The sequence below is a fragment of the Marmota flaviventris genome, chromosome 7, assembly GCF_047511675.1.
Source record: "Marmota flaviventris isolate mMarFla1 chromosome 7, mMarFla1.hap1, whole genome shotgun sequence".
Classification (NCBI taxonomy): Eukaryota; Metazoa; Chordata; class Mammalia; order Rodentia; family Sciuridae; genus Marmota; species Marmota flaviventris.
The window spans coordinates 87,760,803-87,786,774 of NC_092504.1; the positions used below are offsets into that span (position 1 = coordinate 87,760,803).

General features: G+C 37.4%; 1 protein-coding gene and 1 non-coding gene across 2 annotated transcripts in view; one reads left to right on the top strand and one right to left on the bottom strand.

Annotated features, from left to right (window-relative positions):
* Egf (epidermal growth factor) overlaps positions 1 to 25,972 on the bottom strand; it is a 135,020-nt gene that overhangs the window by 47,747 nt on the left and 61,301 nt on the right. The window contains exons 14-22 of the mRNA XM_027935537.2: positions 25,377 to 25,544; positions 24,503 to 24,652; positions 21,548 to 21,667; positions 16,524 to 16,640; positions 14,858 to 14,983; positions 11,582 to 11,704; positions 9,586 to 9,730; positions 5,701 to 5,868; positions 2,797 to 2,914 (exon numbers count right to left, since the gene is read on the bottom strand). Coding sequence (XP_027791338.2) covers positions 2,797 to 2,914; positions 5,701 to 5,868; positions 9,586 to 9,730; positions 11,582 to 11,704; positions 14,858 to 14,983; positions 16,524 to 16,640; positions 21,548 to 21,667; positions 24,503 to 24,652; positions 25,377 to 25,544 — 1,235 coding nt within the window. The remainder of the gene's footprint in view (positions 1 to 2,796; positions 2,915 to 5,700; positions 5,869 to 9,585; positions 9,731 to 11,581; positions 11,705 to 14,857; positions 14,984 to 16,523; positions 16,641 to 21,547; positions 21,668 to 24,502; positions 24,653 to 25,376; positions 25,545 to 25,972) is intronic.
* Positions 3,701 to 3,773, top strand: Trnaa-agc (transfer RNA alanine (anticodon AGC)). The gene has a single exon. It is a non-coding gene; the product is annotated as a tRNA-Ala (tRNA).

Here is a 25,972-nt window from a genome sequence, read left to right on the forward strand (position 1 = left end):
CATTTTAAATTAGAAACTCTATGCTACTTTCTATTAAAGCAACTGGACACTACCAATATCTGTACTGAAGATTCTATTCTAATTCTGGAATCCCAGTTTTGGGGCATGGATCCCTGTGGGCTAACATTTTACTATAAATAATCCAAGAATCCATAAGTATTCTAAGCATTGTTCATTGGCCAAATAATATCACATACATGTTTGTATATCACTTTCCATATACACACAAATTCATTTAAATATAAGTACTAATAACTAATAGTGCAAATACTATCTTGCAGAGATCCATCAAATGTTTTCTTACGGTTAAACAGACTGGGAAACAGAATTATAAAGGGAGACCCAGAAAAAAACATTTCTCTTCAGTCAACAAAAATGATCATTCTTTTCATTATTTGGATTGTCTAACACTGATCGGGCACTTGGAATGCAGGCTGAGCAGAGTTCACTGGCTTGCTCTGAGGCTAGATAGATTAGATATTAAAATAGATCAATGATAAAAGAAAAAAAATAAAAGAAAGAAGTGACCCATGCTCTAGGATAAAGGACACAGATGGCTGAAATCCTTCTTTGTCAATCAGTAACCCAGTAGAGGGACTGCCCAAAGTTCTGACTGACCATGCTCCACTGGTTCAGAAATGCGCCTTCCACAGGAAGAAGCCCAGAACCCAGAATCAAGAGAATAGGAATTTGAAATTATAAAAGTATAGGAATGGATGATGAATGGAGTCAATTAGGGAGAAGAGAGGGGAATGTTGGTAATAAAAGGGTAAATCTCATGAACATATGTTCTCATTTTCTTATTTTCCACAACACTAATCACCCTTTGTCTTCTCCTTATTAATGGTCTCTCTGCAGAAACATTTTGCAAAACCAATATGGGACCACTGTTTAAGGGCACAGGCCCATTATTTCTGGTTCAAGTCAAAATCCCTCCCTCTACACCACAAATGTTCCAACCATTTGCCTCTCTGCTGGAAGAACACAGGACCCAAATTTCTGGGCTGAGATGGGGAAGGCAGCTGATGGAACCAGATTTGTTTCTTCTGCTTCTCCTTCCAGTTTGGGTACTCAGCTCTCTCCCACTCCCTCTGGTATCTGCAGCAGCAGTTGGTGTGGATGACACTTATGACAGCTGGGGAGGACAGAGCTCAGCAGCCCAGGCGTTTCCTAACAGCACTGAGCCAACAAGCAAGTGACATGCAGCAAATGTTTCTGAGCTGGGAATGTAGCTCAGAACTTGCCTAGCACATGTGAAGCCCTGGGTTTAATTCAAGCATACACACACAAATTAATAATAATAATAAAATAAATAGGGCTGAGGTTGTGGCTCAGTGGTAGAGCGCTCGCTAGCACGTTTGAAGCCCTGGGTTCAATTCTCAGCACCACATAAAAATAAATAAATAAAATAAAGGTATCATGTCCAACTACAACCAAAAAAATAAATATTTTTAAAAAATAATAAAATAAATAAAAATAAAGGATTGTGTTTCTCCTTATTTCCCCTGATTTAAATTAGATAAGCTAAACCTGCCATCCAAAACCTAAATGAAATACCACACAGATTGCAAAGCAATGTGGGTACTTCCAAAGTCCACAGTCAGGAGGCTTCCAAGAACTGAGCAAATTCTACAGGTAAATCCTCCCAGAATCACATACTGTGGCACTTACAGAGACTTAAGGGATCTGAGAGACCATCTAATCTAAGTCCCTTGTACTGAAGAGGAAGCAAGATCCATAGAGCTTAAGGGACTTGCTGAAGATAGCCAGGTAGTAAGGGAGATCTCACATTTCTTATTTCTATACTCAAATTCTACCAAAAAAACAAGTAAACACTGAATGCCTATAACAGTAGGAACACATGATCACTTGTTAGTAAAGAGCTCAATCACAAGAAAGTTACCCTCTGGGATGCATGGTGAGGTGGGGTTAGGGGAGTAGAGATACGTGGAAAGAGCTCCAAACATTGCCTTTCCCCCTGCAAAACTTCTTCCTAACAGTTCCTCCCTAAGGTTTCAATCCTCCCTGGCCTGCTACATATTCCAAGCTTTTCTGCAACATACACCACAGATACACCAACAGAGCACACTCAATCAGTTCTCTGATGGATTTCTGGAAATGGAAATTCCCAGCATCAAGAGTTTAGCTTGTTGCAAGTCTTCCCTCTAGTGGTCTGAAATCAATACTGAAGCAGATGACCTGCCAAGTATCTTGAATTTCTAGATCTAGTATGTTTTTTGGAAAACATTCAGGGTTGACAGATAAAATACAAAACAGCCAATTGACTAACTCAAATCTGCCTTTGAATTAAACTTGAACTTTCATTATAAGTATGAATTTAAGCATCCTGTATTTTTGTTAATCTGGAAACTATTTTGCTACTGAAGTCTAGGGACTTAAAATGTGCATGAGGAAAAAATATTAAGAATGCCAGGAGCATAATCTTGAATTTTTAAGATATCCATGTGAAAGGGATCACCTAAAATTTGGGGAAAACTTCACATAACCTAATAATTTAAGTCATAAGAAAAAGGTATACATAGAAAAAAAATCCCCTACAATTCTTTTGCCATTAAATTAGGATGATATTTTAATTCAGATTCCCTTAATATAGGACACAGTTCCTCCACCATCCCACCCCTAACCCTCCCCAGCTGATGTAGTGTTGGCTAACACAGATACTAGTTGAAAGTTATAACAGATTCCAGTTGCTCCAAACTCAGTAAAGGAGAAGAAAAAGTGAACTGGGATGTATATCAACCCACTTCTTGGCTTCGTCTACTTTGGTCACATTACCCAAGGTTGGGGGCAAGAAGACATTCCAGCCTCTCCTTCAGCAGGCTTGCCTTGGCTCACGTCTCTGCTTGACTCTTCATAGGGATTCTTTGCATTTTTCAATAGCAGCTTCTGAGTCCTGAGATAAAGCCAAAATTTGATACAATCTCAAAACAAACCATTCATCCCACTCACTGATGGCCAGGGACAACTATCTTGTCAGAAGAGGTCTATCAACAGTGCACATGTGGTCAAGCACATAGCTGAAGATTAATAGCCGGTAAGCAGCCACTCTTATCAGCACAGTTCAGTAAATAACCACAGATCTGTTCCCAGTGAATTTTACAATTCTGGATAGATTTCAGTGAAAAGAAAAAGAAAGGCCTCTGATGAGCCTTCTTTTTGAAGTAACAGCCCTTACCACTTTTGATTTTAGGAATAAGAGCATTGAATCTAAAGACATTCGTCTTTGTAAGTAAAGTCTCTGAATTTTTCTGCTGTGCTGCTTAGAATTCCAAGCCAATGGGATGGGGATGTAGATCAGTGGTAGAGCACTTGCATGGTATATGTGAGGCCCCGGTTTCAATCCCCAGAAACACACACACACACACACACACACACACACCTCCAATTAAACAAATCTAGCAATTTGCCTTTAGTTTTCAATCCAGATCTCTGAAAGATGTCAGTATAATGTAAGACATAATAACATCATAATACATCAAACAGAGAAAAATAATTATAGCACACATGAATTTGTTTCTTTTTTCCAACTTTTTCTACACTATTTGTCAAGATCTACCTTTGTTTTGGCATATTGTCCAGTGGAATGACCTATATAGATCATTAAATGTTCTTTTCTAAAACATCTGAGTTTAAATACCAGTTTAAAAAGTGCAATGTAGGGCTGGGGTTGTAGCTGGGCTGGGGTTGTGGCTCAGTGGTAGAGCGCTTGCCTAGCATGCATGAGGCACTGGGTTCAATCCCCAGCACCACATAAAAATAAAGGTATTGTGACCATCTAAGACTAATATATATATTTTAAAGTGCAATGTACTTTAGATTAGACCTAGAGGAGTGAAGGGAGGGAAGCGGGTTTGGGAGTAGGAAGAAGAATGAATCAGACATTATTACCCTATGTGCACATATGATTACATGACCGGTGTGATTTTATATCATGTACAACCAGCAGAATGAAAAGTTATACTCCATTTATGTATGATATATCAAAATGAATTATACTGTCATGCATAACTAATTAGAACAAAAATTTTAAAAAGTGCAATATTACTAGGTGGACCACTGAATTAAAATTTCAAGTTTGTGCCTGAGAATCTTGTCTCTCAGGAGTTGGCATAAAAGGTCTTAGAGTATCTGAATCTGATTGGGAAGATTATCATTCACAGATAATCACAGTAACAGCATTTATGAAACTCAATATGCCAGGCCTACACTAAACTCTTTACTTTGATTAATTCAATCTCATGATAACCCTTGAGATAAATACTATTTTTGTCCCTATTTTATAGCAAAGGAAATAAATGAATACAGGTATTAAATATGTCTGATGTCCTAATTGGGCACTAACTGGGACTAGAAGCTGTGTGACGTGATTCCAAAACCTATGCTCTTAACCACTACACTAGAATATAGCAGGATCTCAAGGAAGAGTATCTTGGCTCATATATTGAGTTTAAAAAAAAAAAAAGACATGAGTGGTTGTGTAGTACAAGTGAATGATGTTGGATTTTTATCTTAAGATAGTAGCAGGTATTGGTACATTCTCAAAGAATTGGAACCTATGAGTTTAGTGGGTCTCAGGTTCTTAGCCATAAAATGATATTATTGAACTAGATAATCTCATAAAGTCACCATCAGCCCAAAGTCTTCTAGGTTTTTTGGTTTGTTTGTTTGTTTGTTTATGGTACTGGGGATTGAACCCAGGATCTCACACACACTAGCAAGTGCTGTAACATGGAGCTTACACCCTCAGTCCTTTTTTATGATTTTATTTTGAGACAAGCTATCACAAAGCTGCTCAGGCTGGCTTAGAAATTGTGATCCTCCTGCCTCAGTCTCCCAAGTAGTTGGGATTAACAGCCATGTGCCACCATGCCCAGCAATGTTCTACTTAAGGAAATGCAAAATGAACAGGGTGATGCCTATTTATACCTTTACTGTAGTGTGATTTTTAAAAAATTAAAAGTGTGTTATGATTCCTTGGTTTTTAACTGTTAACTTTAAATGAATGAAAAATATAAAATTCAAGGATCAGAAACATCCTTCCAAAGTTAGAGAAGATACTGATTTTCTTTAATAAAAGGCCATATTTTGTGTGAAATTAACTCAGTGAAAGGCAGTCATGAAAAATTATAGTTACATTGGCTGGGAGCAGGGGCAAGAAGAGCATGGGATGCTAAAAGAAGAAACTGGAATTCAAAAATGCACACTTCTGGGGCTGAGGCTGTGGCTCAGTGGTAGAGTGCTCACGAAGCACATGTGAGACACTGGGTTCGATCCTCGGCACCACATAAAAATAAATAAATAAAATAAAGGTATACATACATGGAGTATAACTTATTTTTAAAAATGCACATTGCTTGGGAATGCAGCTTAGTGTTAAAACACTTGCCTAACATGTGCGAGGCCCTGGTCATGATCCCCAGCACCACACAAAAAAGTAAACAGACACCTGAACTATATTTGGACAAAGACTAGAATGGAACAAGAAAAATAAATGAATGCACTGATATTGTAGGGCAGTAAAATCCTGGATTTTAAAAACCTATTACTCCTACTACTACCTATTATTACTACTTATTATTAAAGTGTAGTCCATAGATAGATAAGGGGCATCCTGAGGAGGCAGGTGTTCCCTTGGGAGGACTTAGAGGTTTGAAGGTACCAATGGGAAGAAAGGGTCACCTGTAGTAGTGAGCACCCCACAGCCCTAGGAGCAGCAGCAGAACCAGCACGACCACACAGACAGCCACCACGGTGATGTTCCGCTGCTGCCCATGGCCAGCATGGCGCAGTTCCCACCATCTCAGGTCTCGGTGCTGACATCGCTCCCCGACGTAGCCAATAACACAGCTATAGCAACATACAAACAGAAGTCATCAGAGACCCTGGCCAAGGGCATTTGATAGTCTTCAGACTCAATAGCCAGCCATCTCTGCATTCCCAGACTCATCTCTTTAGAAGCACATGGAAAATCCATCAGGGGTCAGCTGAAAGCACTACGGTTTATAAGTTAATGCCACACAGACTGCCCCTTTTAGTCTGCTTGCCCTGGGATTGATGGAAAATTATTTGCATACTGCCTCTATAAGGTATTACAGAACATTGATTAAAGATCAATTTCTCTTAGGCTAAAATCCTGAGGAGCCACCTTTTAAAACCAACACAAAGCAATTCAGCCCTGAGAGCCAGGGGAGTTTGGGAAACAAATGTTTGGCCAGATTGCAATGAACAAAGGTCAAAGGAAAGAAGAATTTGAAGGCAGATTCCCTCACTTGAAAGCAAACTAAAAGGAAGAACACATGTATCCCCTGAACAGGAAGCACAACCTAAGGTAGGAAAGAAATTTTTTTCCTTTTTAATCACCACTGGACAATGACCCAAGAGAAGCTCACAGTGATGACACAAAAATTTTCTTATTTTATTAAGGAGAAAATACCTAACAGAGGGAAAAAAAGGGACATTCACTCACAAATGCCTTACTGTCTCATTAATACAATGTAACTAGAATCATCAGTGATTGATTTACAGTTGAATTTTTCAAAGTAGATGAAACAATGCTGCCATCTAGTGAGAATGCTCATTTCCAGAAACAACTGGGATCTTGGGTAAACAACTGTATTATATTTGTTTTAAGAGAATTAACTTTTAAAACATGGCATTACAAATTCCCCAAAGAACTGAAGGGATGAATACACAGATAACTCAAATCAGCTCCTTTGATGGGAAGCAGCAGCCTGGGGAAAAAACACTGAACTAGCTCCAAAAGATCTGTCCATTCCTAGTTCTACCCTTACGTTATCACAGGAGCTTGGCAAGTCACTTTGAGAGAAAGGAGGGAAAGCAACAAGCATTTGTTAAGCCTCTTATGTGTCTGACATTATTAATAGGCACTTCAACACATTTTAGTTTTGATGGCATGTTCTCATTTTACAGGTGAGGAAACTGAAGCTCAAAGAATTAAGTAATTTGTACATGGCTACATAGCTAATGAATGGAAGGTTTGATTCAAGTTACTCTTTTATGTCAAAGCCTGTGTCCTATTATACCATGCTACTTCCAAAAAAGGCTTCAAGCTTTATTTGTAGATGTATAAAAGACCATTAGGTTATTCTAGGCTTTCCTGGGTACTACTTTGATTCTAGCTATCTTTGGTTATAATTATTTACTATCAATGTCTATCAGCCACTTTTAAACTCTTTGATATTAATGAGCCATACCTTTGGACCTCTCAGAGACTTGAGGGTTTTAAGGATGTCCATCACACGACCAAGAATCCTGAGAGCTAAGACAGGTTGCAGTAGCAGAGCCTTTCTGTCTTACAAGGCCCAGAACAGTCCCCAGTTTACGAGGGAGAAGGACACAAATCACGAGTCCTTTAGACTATTAATTGGTTCTTGTGCTAAACCAACAAAAGATTCTCTGGCCAATTAAGTTTGAATTTCTACAGTCAAATAATTTCAAGACATTCTAGATGAAATAAAGGTAAACAAGACTTGATAGTGTGTTGGTGGTGTGCTATGTATCAAGAATTGAAGGTTGGAATCTGAAATGTTTCTCAAATAGATTTGGTCACGCAACCCTGTCTTCAAGAAACATTGCACAGACTGGTGTAGGGGATGTTCATCTAAAGAAGATGTGCAACAGTGTGTCCGGTCAAAGCTAAACCAGAACGAAGGGGGATCTTCTCTGAGCTTAAGAGCTTTGGGGCCTCCTGAGACTCTCCAAGCCAGGAAGGCTTGGAGGAGCTGTGTGGGCACAGATACCTCCATGGCTCACTTCCTCTGCATTCAGGTCTCTGAGGGGAACTCCCACTGTCTCCAGGCAAAGAAGGAAGAGCCGGTCCCTTAAAAACCCTAGAATAAAAACCTGCTCTGTGGCAAAAGATGCAGTGTTTCCAATAAAGCTGGGCTGGAAAGCACTCCCTAGAGTTTTGTTATAGAATTAATAAAATACTAGGTGAGATCAGCAGGGCAAAAGGAGGGAAGGGTTGAATACTTGACTAAACCACATTTTTTTTTTACTAAATATACAACTCAAAAACAAAGTTATGGTCCAGATTACTATGTATACTGATAATAGTTTTAAATATTGCTTTTGACTAAAGGTAATTAAAGGTGAATGTCATCTAATTTGTCATTTTGAACAAATTCTAGTTTAAAACATTATTAGAGAAATATGATATTTTCATCAGGATTTAATGATAGGAAGAAAAGCATTGTGCTCAAGAACTCATACTAAATGCAATACTGTACTAAATGCAATACAGCAACCTTTTTTTTTTTTTTTTTTTTTGGTCATTGTAATGATTTTTATGACCTGAAGTACCATGGAAGAAAACAAATAAGACCTAATGAATTAGGACACTTGTTTCTGTAATTTCATTACTTGAGGGTATAAGAAATCATGAACAGGTAAAAATTGTTTATTTCTTAATATTAAAGAACATTAATTTCAAGTATACTACTATAATTTGTCAAGTTATCATAGGTTTAAAATTATAGGGGTAAATATAAAAATGAAAGCAGAATTTCATTAGAACTGAGTCATTTTGACTAATATTCACGAACGTTTTTCAAATTTTTGCCATGCTGACATGATTTGTAATGCAAGGTCACACACACACATTCTGTCACAGAATATAACTTCCTCCATAAATAATTTAGACTATGTTTCTGTGCATTATTATTGATAAAATCATTAATGTCTTTAAACTTGTAGTATCTGTTCATGAGAGTCAGAATATTTTATCACTCCTTCAGGCTCGGAGAAAATTATCAATGAGACAGGGGTCTAAACACAGGAGACCTATTTATTTTTCTCTAGTTGGGTCCCTCATATTGCCTGGAAAATGTGAAATTCATTAAAAGTAAGATTTGGTGTAGAACTAGCTATTGTGAGCTTGAGTTTTATTAAAGGCTCCACAGGAAAGGTGTTCTGAGTGAGCCCTGTGGGAATACTTCATTGTTTTATGTCTTCCTCAAATCCGATTTCAGGGTACCATTTTGCCCATGGTGAAACCCTCATGTGGCAAAAAAAGGGAGCGGAAGACAATACCTGCAGCTCTCAACAATTGTGACTAAACAATAAAAATGTAAGAATCAACCACTAGGAAGTGAAGAAAAATTTATTTCAGTTTTGAAAAGCAAAGGTAAAAAGTTCAATGTGAATATGTACAACATTTTTGTAAATATAAAAACATATTGTGAATGTTCTCCATTTATTTGACAGAGAATAAATCAAAGTTTTAAGAAATTCTCCATAAACATGTTTTTCAAGCAGAATGAGAAATTTAATTCCTAGACCATTTGAGCAATTATTTAAATAAAAGGAAAATCACCAATTACTTTCCTTTATGTTTACCACTGGTGACTGGGAGGAGGTGGTGATATATATGCAAGGAAAGTGCCTTGAGGTGTGCACCCACACACCATAATCTATGTATTCATGTTTTCCTAAGGAAAAAAAATCTAATTATGAAAAAAAATCTCCTACATATAATTCTACAAATTAGTGAAACATTATGGACTAGGATAGCACCTTGGTGCTGTCAGGAAGAACTGGACTTACTTGCATGCATAGCTGTCTACTGCTTCAACATACATACATACTCCACCATGGAGGCAGTACCCATCATGTGACTCAGGACATCCTGGGTAACTATTTCTGACCAGATGGTGGCCATCTTCCTGGAGGGTAGGGGGTGGTGTATAGTCTGGAAGAATCATAGACATCACTTTTATTTTTTGTGATAAAGGTTTTTTAAGTATTAATATCAGGAATTAGTTTCTGTGAACAATTTGTGATACCATGTCTCTCAGTAATGGTAGAACTATCAGGAGCAACAAGAGTTTCTCCTTACCAAGCAGACTTTATGCCATTCACTATGAAGTTAACTCTTATTTCTTTAGATATTCTGAGGTATATTGGAGGCAAATAAGAAAATGGCCATCCTAAATCCCCATATGGATTACGTCACTGATCTCATATAAAAGCAAGTCTGTCATTCAAAAACACATAATAACCAGAAACACAAACTGATTATGTGAAATGATAGCTAGCTTTAAGGTGTCATGGAACAGCTGGTGTTTGTTTGTCTTTAAACTATCTCACCAATAAACAGTCCATTACCCACCAAATCCTGGGAGTCTCAAAATTTTCTCCCATACAATATTTTCTTCTAAAAACTATTAAACTTTTAGGGGAACCCTCAGAGAGCAGACTGTGGCAACTTTAGCAGGAAGGAAATGTTACTATAGCAGAGGAATGCCAAAATGGTAAGATCTCTTTTTGAATGATTCACTACTCTTTAATCCATTAAATCCCAAGTTTTCAATTCTGCAAATATTTCAATAAAATTGATATAGATGCATTAAAAGAGGTGGTAAATTATAATATAGAGCTTATATACATTATAAGTATTATAATATTATGAGTATATTCTTATTACTTTAACATAATTATATTATATATTATGTACTATATTTAAGTTTTTGTAGGTGTTTCACATCTGGGATGATGGGACAAAATGGACTAAAAGAAAAACATCAGGATGTGTAGCTGACTATATAAAGAAAAGGTTTTCAATATCTTTAAGAAGAACAAATTATCTGAGAAAAATAACATGCTAAAAAACAGAGCCCAGGCAAGTGCAGAAATTTCTTTTCTGAGGATGTTTTTTGTTTGCAGAGCTGAGAGGCAAGCAACTGGCAGTGGGAGGAAGGACCCATCCTTCCAGGTTCTAGGTGAAATCAGCTCCCCATTTAGGGTGCTGAGGGTTAAGAAGATACTGCTGTTATGGGAAAAAGTTCAGGAAGCAAAAGTCAACTGCAATGAATGTTTAAAAAGAAAGTGAAGAGAGTTGGAATGCTAATTTTAGATCAAGAAATAACGACTTTTTATAGTAGCATTTTAAAATCCTACCAAGTGATTATTTTCCCTATTCTCCATCCTTGCGCCACTTCACTGAAGTGCTGCCAGTGGCTCTGTCACTACAGCTGTGCTGTCCAACATGGCAGCCATTGCAAATCAGGATCATTGAGCTCCTGAAATACATCTGGCCTACACCAAAATGTGCACTAAGTATAAAACACATACCAGATTTGGAAGACTTCTTACCAAAATTGAAAAGAATGTAAAATATCTCATTTTATACTGATTTCATATTAAAATGTTACTATTTGGATATATTAGAATAAATAAAATACGTTATTTAAAATCCAGGCATACTTAAAACCTGCTTTGCCCTGCAAAGTTTTTCCAGGAGCCCCAGGAATCAACATTACAAATCAGGAGATTAGTCACATAGTTAAAGGGAACCACCTGGGTACTCACCTATATTGAACTGCAAGTAATAAAAAAGGATTTATTCCAGATGCTATTAAATTAAGAAGGCCTGGACCATTTCAAGTTTTCAAGCCCAGTATCAACACAAAGAGTAAAGTCAGCTCTCCAGCCTGGTCAAACCGAATGATTTCTAGAATCTCTAATGCAAATATACTGGGGTACAGAATTTCCCTGAACCAAGTCTTTTCCCTTCCATCTAGACCACCCACCAACAACCTACCAGGGCAAGACAGTCCAGGTTCAGACAGGCGGCCAGCACACATGCAGGTATAGCCTCCCTCTGTATTTGTACAGTTGGCATTCTCTCCACAGCTATGAACCCCCAGGTGGCACTCATCAATATCTGTCAGAAAAATGGGAATGGGGAAGAGTGGAGTGCAGAGGAAGGAAAGAGTGTTATGCAACTGGAAAGTCCAACATTTTAGAAGGTGGTTATATTCAACTTCATGTTTTCAGAGCCCTACACGTTTTTAGGGGTTCCAATATGAATGCTAGAGAAAGAGATGAACTGAATCCTTGGCTGCATACCCATTCAGGTGCTCTAGGCTCCTGACAGAGGGTTTCTTTCTTCTGCTTGGAAAAAAAGGAGACTTTGCCAAATTGGAGTTTGGTAAACTACTTCCAGGCAAACATTTAGAAGTTAAGATCCCAAAATTCATACTTAACTTTTGTAAACAGACATCCAGCCATTGACATAAATGTTATATCAAATTTAACATGTTTGTTTTTTTAACATAAACATGAACCATATAAATAAAGCATCCTTTCTTTCCCAACTACCTCCCCCCCCCACACACACTTTTCTTTCTCAACTGCCACCACCCTAATATTCAGGTAATTTCTGGCTACAACAGTCTCACTATATTTCTGCATTCCATGTCTTCCGCAGGGCACTCCTAAACACCAATGCCAGATAATTCTTCCTAGACCAGGATGATGATAACCCATTACTGCACGTCTTCACTGAAATGCTGCCAGTGGCTCTCTGTTCCTACCACTGTGCTGTCTAATATGAAAGCCATTGCAACACAGAAGCATTGAGCTCCTGAAATGCACCTCGTTCACACAGATCTGCTGTAAGCATAAAGCACATACCAGATTTGGAAGACACAATGCTAAAATAAAACATAAAAATCCAATAATTTTATGTTGATTACATATTAAAACATTCATATTTTAAATGAATTAGAATAAATAAATGGTTAAAATGAATTCCAACTCTTCCTTTTTGTTTTTTTCATGCGACTACTACAAAATTTAGTATGAAATTTGGCCCAGAGAAAACACGAATGACTGGTCCTTGGGTTCTAATCTTGCACAAATGTAACCCAATCCATCTGTTAGGGACTGAATAGTGTCTCCCCACAAATTCACATGTTGAAGCCTTGACTCCCAATGTATCGTATGTTAAGATAGGGTGTATAAAGATTAAGGTAATTAAGGTTAAATGACATCAGAAGGGTGAGGCCCTAATCCAATAGGACTGGTGTCCTTAAAAGAAGGGGAAGAAGCGCCAGAGTTGTTTCTCCTTCTGCACACCACAGAGGAAAAGCTGCGTGAGAATGTGGCAAGAAGGTGGACGTCTGCAAGAGGGAAAGATCCTTCACCAGAACCAACCAGCCAGCTTGTTCATCTGGGAATTTCAGCCTCCAAAACTGAGAAAACAAATTTCTGTTGTATAAGCTATAGTCTATGATACTTTAATACTTTGTTATGGCAACACCACCCCACCACCCAACCCCAAACCTATTATCTACTCACCAATAAGGTATATGATTTTTAGAATACTTCCTACCTTCACATTTTTGTCTGATTAATATTTACTCATTCCCCACAGTCCCTCTAAAATGACATTCTTCCATGAAAGAGTTCCCAATACCTCAAACATATTTCTTCCAGTTTTAAACTTCCACTATGATTTTTATATCTCTTATAATGTACATCTTTCTTAACCACTTATCACAGCTGTGTTTCTTGTAGATCATATTCTCCTTGCAAGAAGACTGGCTCCCTCATCCTGGCATTCCTCACAGTTACTAGTACTGTATCTTTGCACCTAATATGAACCAATACAATATCTATCACATTATGTTACTGTTCTGAATGGTTCAAATTGACTCTTTTTTTTCTAACTGGCCTCATGTTGTAATGTCAATGAACTATCAACTCGAGACAAAGAGTGAGCTTTTCTGAAAAGCAAAAACAAAAATGTACCCTTGCCATGAAACACAACTATTTCCAGTAGTAAGAACAACACTTTCATATAGCACTTATGTGTCAGGCATGGCTGAAAGCAATATATTCACCTATCTACATACAGGCAGAGAGACAGAAGATAAGGACCAAGAGAGAACAGGAGCAAGCACAAGTTTCCATGGAGTCTGAGGACTCCATGCCAACCAGGCAGGTCAGACCATGACATCCATAGCACATCTTAGATGTGGGTTAGTAACAGAGAATCAAGAGTTTAAACATTTGAGAAAGGATATCTTCTTTTCAAAGGAAATTAAATATGAAGTCTGTTTGTGTAAATTATCTATGAGCCTTCTTAATTAGAATGGTGACATTTTCCTGACTGACAGCCAAATATGTGCTTAAAAGAGCATTTTCAAATCTCTGTGGACTCCACAGAACTAATCTGATAAAGGTTTGGTTTAAACCATCCAGATCCAGAAAATGGATAGTTATGATTGATACTTCTTTTTTAACTTAACATGTGGAAGAAAGCACTATCGTTTGAATTTCTTATCAGGGCATCTGGCATGAAAATATTTTTTTATGTTTTCAGAAAAAGAAAACACTGGAAGAAAAATTTTAAAGCCCTATGAAACCTCAGATAACCACTGCAGCAGGAACGGGTGCCTTCAGGCAGGTCTCCACTTGTACAATATACTATGCCACTGACACCTGGAAAGGTGGAAGACAGCCACAGAGTGAACTCCCAACCTGACAGGCCTCACCCAGATCTTGGTAGAGGATGGTGATTATGAAAGAGGTTTCAATCATTCTTACTTCTATCTGAATGTCAGTGGCTTGAGTCTCCTGCCTATTACACATCAAGAAACCCAAAGATCCCTTTCAGGGAACCACACCTCCTTTTCTCTGAAGTAACTTCCAACAGCCCCAAATCAAATTTGTAGTTCACCACATTCCAGATGCCAAATTCAATGACAAAGAAATGTCCAACTCCCCCATGATGGCTCAAGGCATGGAGCACTGAGAGACACTGATGTCACTCAAATCCCAGAGAAAGAACAAAAAACAGAGAGGTAAATAGCCTCCAGTGTCAGAGGCTTGACACTGACTAGTGTAGCTGTAATACAAAAGTGACTATCAAGGAATGAAATATGTCAGAATAGGTCATGTGACTCCGCTTCTAGTCTTGATATGTGTATCACCCCAATTACAACCTGTCTTTTCTTGGCCCACCACACCCACGATGTTTTGTGATTCTCCAAGGCTTTCTTCCACCCTCCTGCGCCAACCACTCTCTTACCAAGACAGTGAATTCCATCTCCTTGGTAACCTTGGGAGCATCCACAGACATAACTGCCTTCTGTATTGATGCATTTGGAGGAGACAGGAGGACAAACTGTGCTACCCACCTCACATTCATCTATATCTGTGGGCAAAATTGTGCATTAGATAAATATTTAGGCTTGGTATAAATAGCAACAGTAGGAAAAAATAAACAAACTTGTATTTTATCATACGGCTGTTAACATACTATTTGCAAATATCATGCAAATCTGAACTTGTGAATTAATTTCTCCAGAGTTCTTACCTGTGCAAACAGTTAAATATGTGTAAGTAAACCAATTCATACCATAGTTTCAGATCATAAGGACTGATATTTTTTTCAGTAATCACTAACATATCATTTTGATGCCATTGATAAAAAATATTAACCTATCCATGACAATCTATTTATTTGATTAAAACTTTGGCTAAACTTCTGTGGGAGAAAAAAGTTCTGGGGCTGGGGTTGTGGCTCAGCGGTTGAGCGCTCGCCTAGCACATGTGAAATCCTGGGTTTGATCCTCGGTACCACATAAAAATAAATAAATAAAAATAAGTGTTGGCGAGGATGTGGGGGAAAAGGTACACTCATACATTGCTGGTGGGACTGCAAATTGGTGCAGCCAATATGGAAAGCAGTATGGAGATTCCTTGGAAAACTGGGAATAGAATCACCATTTGACCCAGCTATCCCTCTCCTCGGTCTAGAACCAAAGGATTTAAAAACAGCATAATACAGGGACACAGCCACATCAATGTTGATAGCAGCACAATTCACAAGAGCTAAACTGTGGAACCATTCTAGATGCCCTTTAGTAGATGAATGGATTAAAAAATGTGGCATATTACTCAGCATTAAAAGAAGATAAAATCATGGCATTTGCAGGTAAATGGATGGCGTTGGAGAAGATGATGCTAAGTGAAGTTAGCCAATCCCAAAAAACCAAATGCCAAATGTTTTCTTTGATATAAAGTGAATAACTCATAGTTGGGTAGGGACAGGGAGCATGGGAGAAATAGACGAACACTAGATAGGGCAGAGGGGTGGGAGGGGAAGGGAGGTGGCAGGGGTAGCAAGGATGGTGAAATGTGATGGACATCATTATCCAAAGACACGAACTGGTGTGAACATATTTGATATACAACCAGAGATATGAAAAATTGTGCTCTATATGTGTAATAAGAATTGTAATGCATTCTGCTGCCATTTATTTTAAAATATTAATAAAAAGAGAAAATAAATAAATAAATAAAAATAAAGGTATTATGTCCAACTACAACTAAAAAATAAATATTAAATAAATCACATAAAAACATTCTGTTTTCACTGGAATTTGTGAATTTGTAAATTTGACTTGAACTTAAATTCTTGCTTCTGAAGCTCATTATAAATTCTTCCTCTTAATGTCAACTGCATTTACTGTATAATTTTAATATAAACTCATTATATGTTAATATTATATGTAAGTATATTTATGTTTCATATTTTCTATGTATGCCATCCATATTTTTAGATTAATATCAAATTACTATTTAAATCTGTGATTACATAACTTCTTCTGAAGATATTGAGTCATTAAGAGCAAAAAGAATGTTTCTAATTCACAAATTTTCAAGTATGTGTATTTAGCCTTTGCTCTTACCAGAACATAGTTTTCCATCCCAGGTAAATCCTTTCAAACACTGACAGGTGGCATTCTCTCCCTCTGAAACACACTGGGCATGGCTGCCACATCCCATGGGGGAACAGTCATCTTCATCTGCAAACAGCAAGAAACCTAGGCAATTATTTCCAGATCTTAAAGGAGAAAATGGACTTTAACATCCTGGAATCTACAAAGCGTTCCAGCACTTTCTTCCGCACATTCTGGTACAGGCTAATCACCAAATAGAAACATTCTGTTGACCTATAATCTATATCTACAGTAAAGTATCTATAAGCCATATGTTTCTGTTCACATACTCTCAACAAACTTTAGTCTTAAAGAATTATTTGGTATTCAAAGAGCCTTGTGGGAACTTGCTTATATTTTTTAAGAGAATCTGCAAGTTCAAATTATAAAATTGCTAGGAATAAATAGACTGAAATTTCAAAAGGTTTATTACTTATTTAACAATTCCCAACCATTATGAAATATAAAGGTATTCAATCTATTCTTCTCCCCAAAGATAGACAGACTAACATGTACCAAATAGATCTGTTCATCAACACAGTAAAGAGATTAAATAATAGAAAGATTTATTGTCAATTTACTAATATCATGTCTCACATATAATAGAATATGTATGTCACAAGGTGTTTTTATTATCAAGATTTATGCAGTGACTTGCAAACCTCCAGGCACTTCTACAAAGTTATGAACCATACAAGGAAATGGCTGTAAATGGATCATTTCATTTCATATTCTATTTAAGTACAAATGCCCCCAGGGGACAGTTACATGTTCAGCCATAAACATGAGCACGTTTGTCTTCATTTTTTGCCTTTTTTTCTTTAACTGCTTATGTATATAATCATTCTCCAAATGCCACCACCACCCCCTTTTTTGGAGCTGGAGGATCTGATATGCCACAGTAAAATATAAACTATCATCTGTCTATTCACTGCTAAGTTTGCTCATCTAAGTACAGAAGAGATCAAAGAAGCCCCTTGTGCCCCTATTTCAAAGAAGGTCAAATGATCTAGGCAGGATGGGAGTGCCATGTGATTGCAGGTACAGGGCAATTTCATTTTCTTAGGTACTTGAGCTAGAAGATTTCTCTAATGAAAACACAAGTTTCAAGATTTCTCTCATGAAAACACAAGTTTTCATGCTTGCTTAGTCATCTCTAGTCACTCATGATTCCTAGGATGGGTAAGTTCAGGTTAAATGAATTAATCACTTGAATCAGCATATATTTGGAAGACTAGCTCCCAAATCAAGGCTGCTCAGAGCATAGAGTGGAGAGTATTCAATTATGCAAGACATTTTAAATCTCTTGCAGAATTATCCTTAAATTAGAATATGATTCAGGGTTTATTTGGTAACTTGCAAACCTCAAGTCAGCTTTGCATAATGAAAAACAATGAATAATTAGAGAAATGCAAATCAAAACTACTCTAAGATTTCCGCCCCCCCCCAAAAAAAAAAAAAGAAACTACTCTAAGATTTCATCTCACATTAGTCAGAATGGCAGTTATCAAGAATATAAACAACAATAAGTGTTGGTGAGGATGTTGGGGAAAAGGCACACTCATACATTGCTGGTGGGATGCAAATTGGTGCAACCACTTTGGAAAGCAGTATGGAGATTCCTAAGAAAACCTGGAATGGAACCACCATTTGACCCAGGTATCCCACTCCTCAGTCTATACTCAAAGGACTTAAAATCAGTATACTACAGGGACACAGCCACATCAATGTTTATAGGAGGTCAATTCACAATAGCTAAACTATGGAAGCAAACTAGATGCCTTTCAATAGATGAATGGATGAAGAAACTGTGGTATATATACATAATGGAATATTACTCAGCATTAAAAGAGAATAAAATTATGGCATTTGCAGATAAATGGATGGAGCTGGAGAATATCATGCTAAGCGAAGTAAGCCAATCCCAAAAACCAAAGGCTGAATGTTCTCTCTGATATGTGGAATCTGATCCATAATGGGGTGGGGCGGGGATGGGAAAAATGGAGGAACTTTGGGCAAAGAGTAGGGTGGGGAGGGGTCATAGGGCAGAAAAGATGGTGGAATGTGATGAACATTATTACCCTAGGTACATGTATGACTGCACACATGGTGCGATGCTACATTGTGTACAATCAGAGAAATGAAAAGTTGGGCTGCAATTGTGTACCATGAATCAAAATGCATTCTGCTGTCATATATAAATAATTAAAATAAATAAATAAATAAAAAGAAAAGCAATGGATATGCAGTTGTGGAAGGGGGAATCTAGAGCCAAAGTTCCTTCCATTAAAAATTAGTTCAGGACAGAATGCGTACATTCACCTTCTGCTTTAAAATACATGTGGCAATTTCTGCTAGGTCTATTTTTGTGTAAGGACCAGAATAAAAAGAGATATATTTTTAAAAATCCTCTGAGAATTTAAAAATATTATACATATTTAAACAAAGATGATAAAGAAGGAGGTCATCATAACAACCTGACAAAAAATTAGCTTTGTCAGGACTGAGGATGTAGTTCAGAGGTAGAGCATGTGCCTAGTGTGTGAGTTCTAGCACCACCAAAAAACAAAAAACCTACCCTCATCACAGTAGAATAGAATCTGGGGCCTGTTAGTAAAAATAAAATTCACTTAAAAGTACCTAGTATGCCTCAGATATGAATGAATGTCAAAAGCAGAGTGATAAAAATGTTGACAGGCTAAGTAAGGCAGGAGTATTACAAGTTCAAGGCTAGCTTCTGCAACTTAGTGAGACCCTATCTCAAAATAAATAAAAAGGGTTGGGAATGTGGCTCAGAGGTAAAGTATCCCAGGATTCAATTCCCAGTACCATTAAAAAAAATAAGAATACAGGCAAGGTCTCTGCTTTCTTACATAATAATTGAAGTATTAATGTGACAAATGTGATCAAGAACTATACTGTATTCTAAGAGCTAAGAGGCAATCCCACCTGTTCGGACAGGAAGGCTTTCTAAGCAAGAGAATATTAATACTGAGACAATGCAGATAGGACTTGGAGAGGTTAAAAAGAGCACTAAAGGCCCAGGAAACAACAAGGCTATTGTAACTAAGAGGCCCTAGAAAGCTAAGGACAAAGGGCTGGTGACTGAGGGCAGCTGAACAGGGCTTGATGGGCCACACTAAGAATTTTAGATTTTGTTCTTGGATTCTAGGGCTAGAATACAAGGCCCTATACTTGGAGTTTTCCTTTTTTCCCCCCTAAATTATAGAAAGATACTTTGTTGACTTAAAAACTCTCACTATAAAACATAAGTAAGACCTTTAGCCTAACCCAGATGGAACTAAATTTCACAGAGCAGGACAAAACAGAACACAATCCAAGTATGGAAAGATGAGGTCTTTTCTATCAAGATAATCAATTTGTTTGTTCTGCACTAGGCATTGTGTAATCTTCAGGTATGAAGCCAAACACAGACTATTATATATGTGTACACAGATCTTTTGTCACTTGGTCACTTCCCTATTCCCACCATATGCCTAATCTACTATCTGTCATTTATTTTCTTTGAGTCCTTCAAACATAAGTCTTTCAAATTATGCTCTATAAACTTCTAGGGATCCCTAGTGACTTTAAAAGGATATATGTCCTGCTAATATTAATTGATATGGTTTTATTCTATTATATTGCTTATCTCTACATCAGACGTGACCTTGCACACTAGGACTATATTTAGCTCATCTTGGTATCTCTAGCACTTGGCATAGTGTATGCACAATAAGTTGTTAAATAAATAATTTTCCTAATGTGACCAAGTGTTCTAGTAATTCTTACTTTAGCATAAATTATTTGGTCATAATTTCAAAAACCTTGGGTTAAGTCACTAATTAATATTACTTAGTCTCAGTTTTTGCATCTTTGAAATGATGAATTATAGTAAGAACCAAAATAGAGAATATATTTAAAGTACACAGCAAATGACAATGCTTTATACAAATTTTAGTTATTATTATTACTAAAAATATGTACCTCTTTATATTTTATCAAAAATCACACTGATAAGGTATGGGGCATGAAGTCCTCAGAGCTCTTTATATCTTCTAAGTAGTCTGCAGACCACAAAAGTCAGGGAAATCCTTCCTTAAATATCCTAATATGGAGTTTTCAAATTTTTTCTTTTAAGGCATAGACAGTTTGTTAAAACAAACTGCTATTCAGTAATATAAACAAATAAAATGTTTCAAAGTCAAGGTGAACTACACTGATTGATAGACAGTAACCTAAAGAGAAGAAGGGGTGGGGTTTGCAGAAGCTCTAGGGCTCAGTGCGAAAATCACTGGCCTCATGAATAAATACAGAACACAAAATACTCAGGTTCCCTAAAGTTGTTACACACAAAACAAATTATTTGACTTTTTTTTAAAGAGAGAGAGAAGAAAGAGAGAGAATTTTTGATATTTATTTTTCAGTTTTTGGTGGACACAACATCTTTATTTTATTTTATGTGATGCTGAGGATCGAACCCAGCACCCTGAGCATGCCAGGCGAGCGCGTTACCGCTTGAGCCATATCCCCAGCCCATTATTTGACATTTTGATGATAAATGTGCAACACAGAAATAATTCTAACATTTTGTTTGTTTGTTTATGGGCTTTCCTCAGGAACTGAAGCAACCGACTTACATTTGCTCATCAATTGCTCTAACTTGATGCTAGTGGAAGAACAGCTAGATGATCAAACACCAATACTATGTATGGATGGGGATATTTAACTCTATTCTGTTCTAATTTTGGCCTTTGTTTCCAAGTTATATTTCCTCAAAAAACATTAAGTGCAAAGACTTTCAAAATGTACAGTTCATGTCCAGACTAATGCAGATCTGGACAGGCCATTCAGAAGAGGATTTGAATCCAAAGTTTGGATTCATTAGCTTTGTATAGATTTAACTAATGTTAAGCGACAGAGATAAGTCAGAGTTTCTCATTGGTAGAATGGAAATTGTCAGAACAAAGCTGTAGAGAATCCATTATTCATACCTGACACCATTATTTCAGCCACTAGTGTATGCTGAGATTCTGTGATGTTATCTTCCGATGCTCTAGTCCTAGAGAAGGCATCCAATGGTGTTACCTGATTACCTAGATCAGCTTCACCACCTGTTGAAGACCAAAAGATACAACTGATTTAGCTCTTTGAAGGAATATTTAATTTATATTCATGGCTATTCCTTGGTTCCAAGTTCAGACTGGCTCTTTGAGGTAAGAGGATTCAGAAGAAAATGTCCAGGTTTGGTGGCTTTTACCCACTATCCTACCCTCCCAGTTTCCTTCAGTACCCTTGGTGGTTTGGTGGGGGCAGGGAGCCAGTAGAAAAGAAAGACAGGACTCATTGGCAAAAAACAATGAGTAAAATACCAGAATTCTTATGAAAATAATCAGTGCATAACCAAAGACCACCAAAACTAAAGGTAAATTGGAGAGATGATCTCCCTGACTCAACTTCCATAGTCGCCCCTTTTCCCTTTAGCCTGCTTTCATGTTTATATCAGCCTGGTTTTAAAATGTTAAAGGGTATAAAGAAGGGCATATTGAATTCAGTCATGGGATCCACACACCTACCCCCTCCCCAAAGTGGCAGAAATGGATTCCCTAAGACAGCAGTTCTCTACAGTGCATTCCACAGGCCCCCGGGGTCCCACTGCATAGAATCCATAAGGTCAAATCTGGTTTTAAAATAATACTAGGATATAATTTGCCTCTTCTCATTGTGTTCATACTGGTGCTGATATGGCAAAAGCAATGGTGGGCAAAACTGTTGGTTACACAACCTGAATTAAGGTAATGACATCAAATTCCATCGGAAGTTGCACTAACATGCACTAACATGTAGCTCAGTGGCAAAGCACCGCTGGGTACAACACTGACACCACAAAAAAAAAAAAAAAAAAGTTTCACAAGAAGCTCAGGATAAAGCAATAAGAATTGTTAATTTTTAAAACTCTTGACCATTTTTTGCTCTTGAAAGTATGCTCATTTAATTGTTATAAAAAATTACTATACTAGTAGATAAGAGATTTATTGTTTTAATTTTGATAAAGTTGTAAAAATTTTATTTTAATTTTTAATCACAAATATTAAAAGACATAATTCATACAAACAAAAAACTCTTTTGAGATTCTCAAAATTTTTTAAGTGTGTAAGATTATGGGTGTGTGCCACCTATAATCCTGAGACTAAGAGGCATAAACCTGTTGTTTTAAGGCAACAAAATAAGAGAAAATTCTGAAAATTCAAAATATTCAGCTCCAGTCCATGTATAGATAAATTCATTTATTGTCACTATGTCACTAAGTTATGTTTATATTGTACCTAACAGATACATATGAATTCTCTAAGAAATTTTAATACAATTTAAATTATCTTTGGTATATTTTTGGTAGAAAGATATCAAGAAATGACTCCAATATTCCTCGATTGTTTGGGCATTACTGAAGGGAGCCAAGTGAATTACATACCACACTTGGTTTACTCTTCCATTTTCTTTCTCAAAATCATATTTAGTTTGTAAAAAAGGTGGTCAGGGTTGGGGATGTGGCTCAAGTGGTAGCATGCTCGCCTGGCATGCACGTGGTGCTGGGTTCCATCCTCAGCATCATATAAAAATAAAATAAAGATGTTATCTCCACTGAAAACTAAAAAATAAATATTAAAAAAACTCTCTCTCTCTCTCTCTCTTTAAGAAAAAAAAAAAAAAGGTAGTCACTGGACATGGTGATACACACCTATAATCTTAGCAACTCAAGAGGCTGAGGCCAGAGAATCACCGGTTTGAGGCCAGCCTTGGGAACTTAGTGAGACCCTGTCTCAAAATAGTTTTTAAAAATGAAAAGGTCTCCGGGTTGGGGGTGTAGCTCAGTGGAAGAGTGCTTGCCTAGCATGTGTGAGGCACTGGGTTCGATCCTCAGCACCATATAAAAATAAATAAATTAAAATAAAGGTACTGTGTCCACCTACAACTAAAAATTAAAAAAAAAAAATGAAAAGGTCTGGGGATATAGCTCAGTGGTTTAATTCCAAGTACCACCAAAAGATATATAACAAAACAAACAAACAAACAAAAAATAGTAGGTACTAAGCCTTTTCAGGTTAGACTTCCCATGCTTATTTAATATTCTGTTATATTTTATAAAGGACTTTGTGGTTTCCTATGATCTGTCATATGATAGGGAGACTGCATATTACTCCTCTAAAATTGAGGACATAAAACTTCTAAACAAAATTTCTCAACATTTTTGTGAGATGATAAAAATGCTGTAAGGCAGGCCCTAAATGGCTGTAGTTAGGCTCCCACCTCTAGGCTTCAGGTGTTTTCTGTGTGTGTAGTCAAGGTCATCACCACTCTAATTCAAAATATGTACTCAAGTACACAAACATTTGTTTGTGAGCACTGTCCGAGGTAACCTGTAGGCAGACTGCCTTCTTCTTTTTTTGGCCTACATTTAAAAAAGGCCTGAGGAAATGGCTTGGGGGCAAAATGGAACTGACTAGGGGCTGAAGCTGGAGCTGGGAGCTAGGGGTTGGGGGTTATTGCCATCCCTGAATAAAGTATATCTAGATCCCAACTGTGTCTTGCATCCTCTTCCATCTGCTGGATCCCCAATCTGTTTCTCAGGATCTGAACTTCTGTACAACAAATGCTGACTTTTATTTCCAAGCCTGTGTCCACTCCACAATAAATAGGAAAGTAAGGTGGGGAAAGCAGTTGGAGCTTAAATTTCACAGTGGAAATATTTTTAAATTGAATTTAGTTGTAATAAGGAACCCAAAACTCAACAGGAGTGGTGGGACCCAAACACACTCTTAACACTCCTAAAAATGGGAGTTTTAATAATATAAAATATTAAAAATCAGCAAAAGCTGCAGAGGAATGGATATACAGCTATACTCCTAGGCCCAGGTAAGAAAATTTAACTATATAATCTACTACATTACCTGCCAATATCTGATGACCCTTCAGAGCCAGACATGTTTTCCCATCTGGGGCTTTCCTAAAACCTTCACGACATGAGCACTGAGCAGTTCCAAACCTCTCTTGACAAATATGTTCACAGCCCCCATTCTGATGTAAGCAGGGATCTGCACCTAGTAGAGAAGAGGTTAATTCACAGATGAGTTTGTAAAGGATGCTATTGATGGAAATCACAGTCCACAGCTTTTGGGGAGAGCAGCTGAGTGTATCAACAGCAAGGGAATGTCAAGAGTTGTTTCAGAAGAGTTCCCAAAAGGAGCCACTGATTCTAAGGTACGCTCAGAATGCGATGACCTTGTGAGTATTTATTGAGTACAGCTAGTAATTTTATTCAAAAAGCTCTTTAGTCAGATGTGATTCTTATTTCCTGACTCATAATCTAGTCACACTGACAAAAGACAATTCAGAAAGAAGAGCTACAGTAAGAAGCTAGATGCTTCCTCCACTTGCTTATTCCTCTCCAACATTCACTTACTGGCATGTCAGGGGGTGGGGAAAAGCCCAAGTGTAGGTGGAAGCTTCCACTGCAAGCACCTAAAATGCCTGTCCTTGGTGCCTTTTGCCTGAGGGTCTTTGAAATTTGAAGTAAAAGCTACTGGAGAAAAGATGAGGTTGGTGAGATAAAGCCCAGATTACCAACACTACCAAATTAGGGATAAAACTTAAATCACCAAACTTCAAACTGTCTTAATCAAAATGAAGTAAAAATCTTAGAAAATCTTAATATTTATGCAGATTAGTGAAAAATTCAAAACCCCCTCTTCCCCGCTGTTGGCTGTCAATTAGAATAGTTGCAGATTCCAGCCAAGGAAAGACTGCATAACATCTCCAGTGTACCTGGTTTTGCCAATGGATGAACCACAACCAGTGAGGAGGGCTTCAGCATGCTGCCTCGGAGACGTACCCTGTTTTTGCCAGTCCTCTTGTTCACCCTTATTATCGATGGCATAGCCCAATCTGAGAACCACACGTGATCCTCAAACACAGCTACAGCAAATGGATGACCTGGAAGCAATTCAAATTTATTAAATATGCCTTCATGATCTTTTTCAGTGAATATTTACAAGAAGACAAATCTTGAAATCTACATGATTCTTACACTAATCAGTTCTTTACTGTAGTTGCTCAGCAAGGAGAACCCCTATGATGAGGGAACCACATTTTAGAATGGGAGCCTCGTGGTTGAGGTCCTAGGAAAATCCAGAAATGATTGTCTTAACAGAACCTAGAAGAAAGAGGTCAAGGCAGGAATGTTTGATGCTGAACACACCTAACACTCTTTACAAACTAAAGCTATTTTGCTGCTCTTTGCCTCAGGTTCCTTGTCTTTTGAATGGTTGTAATAAGCAGTAGGGCAAAATCACAGGTTGCTGGAAGAATTTTTACAATTTTGAGGTAACTGAGTGTTTCTTCAAATTCTGTTTCTACCAACA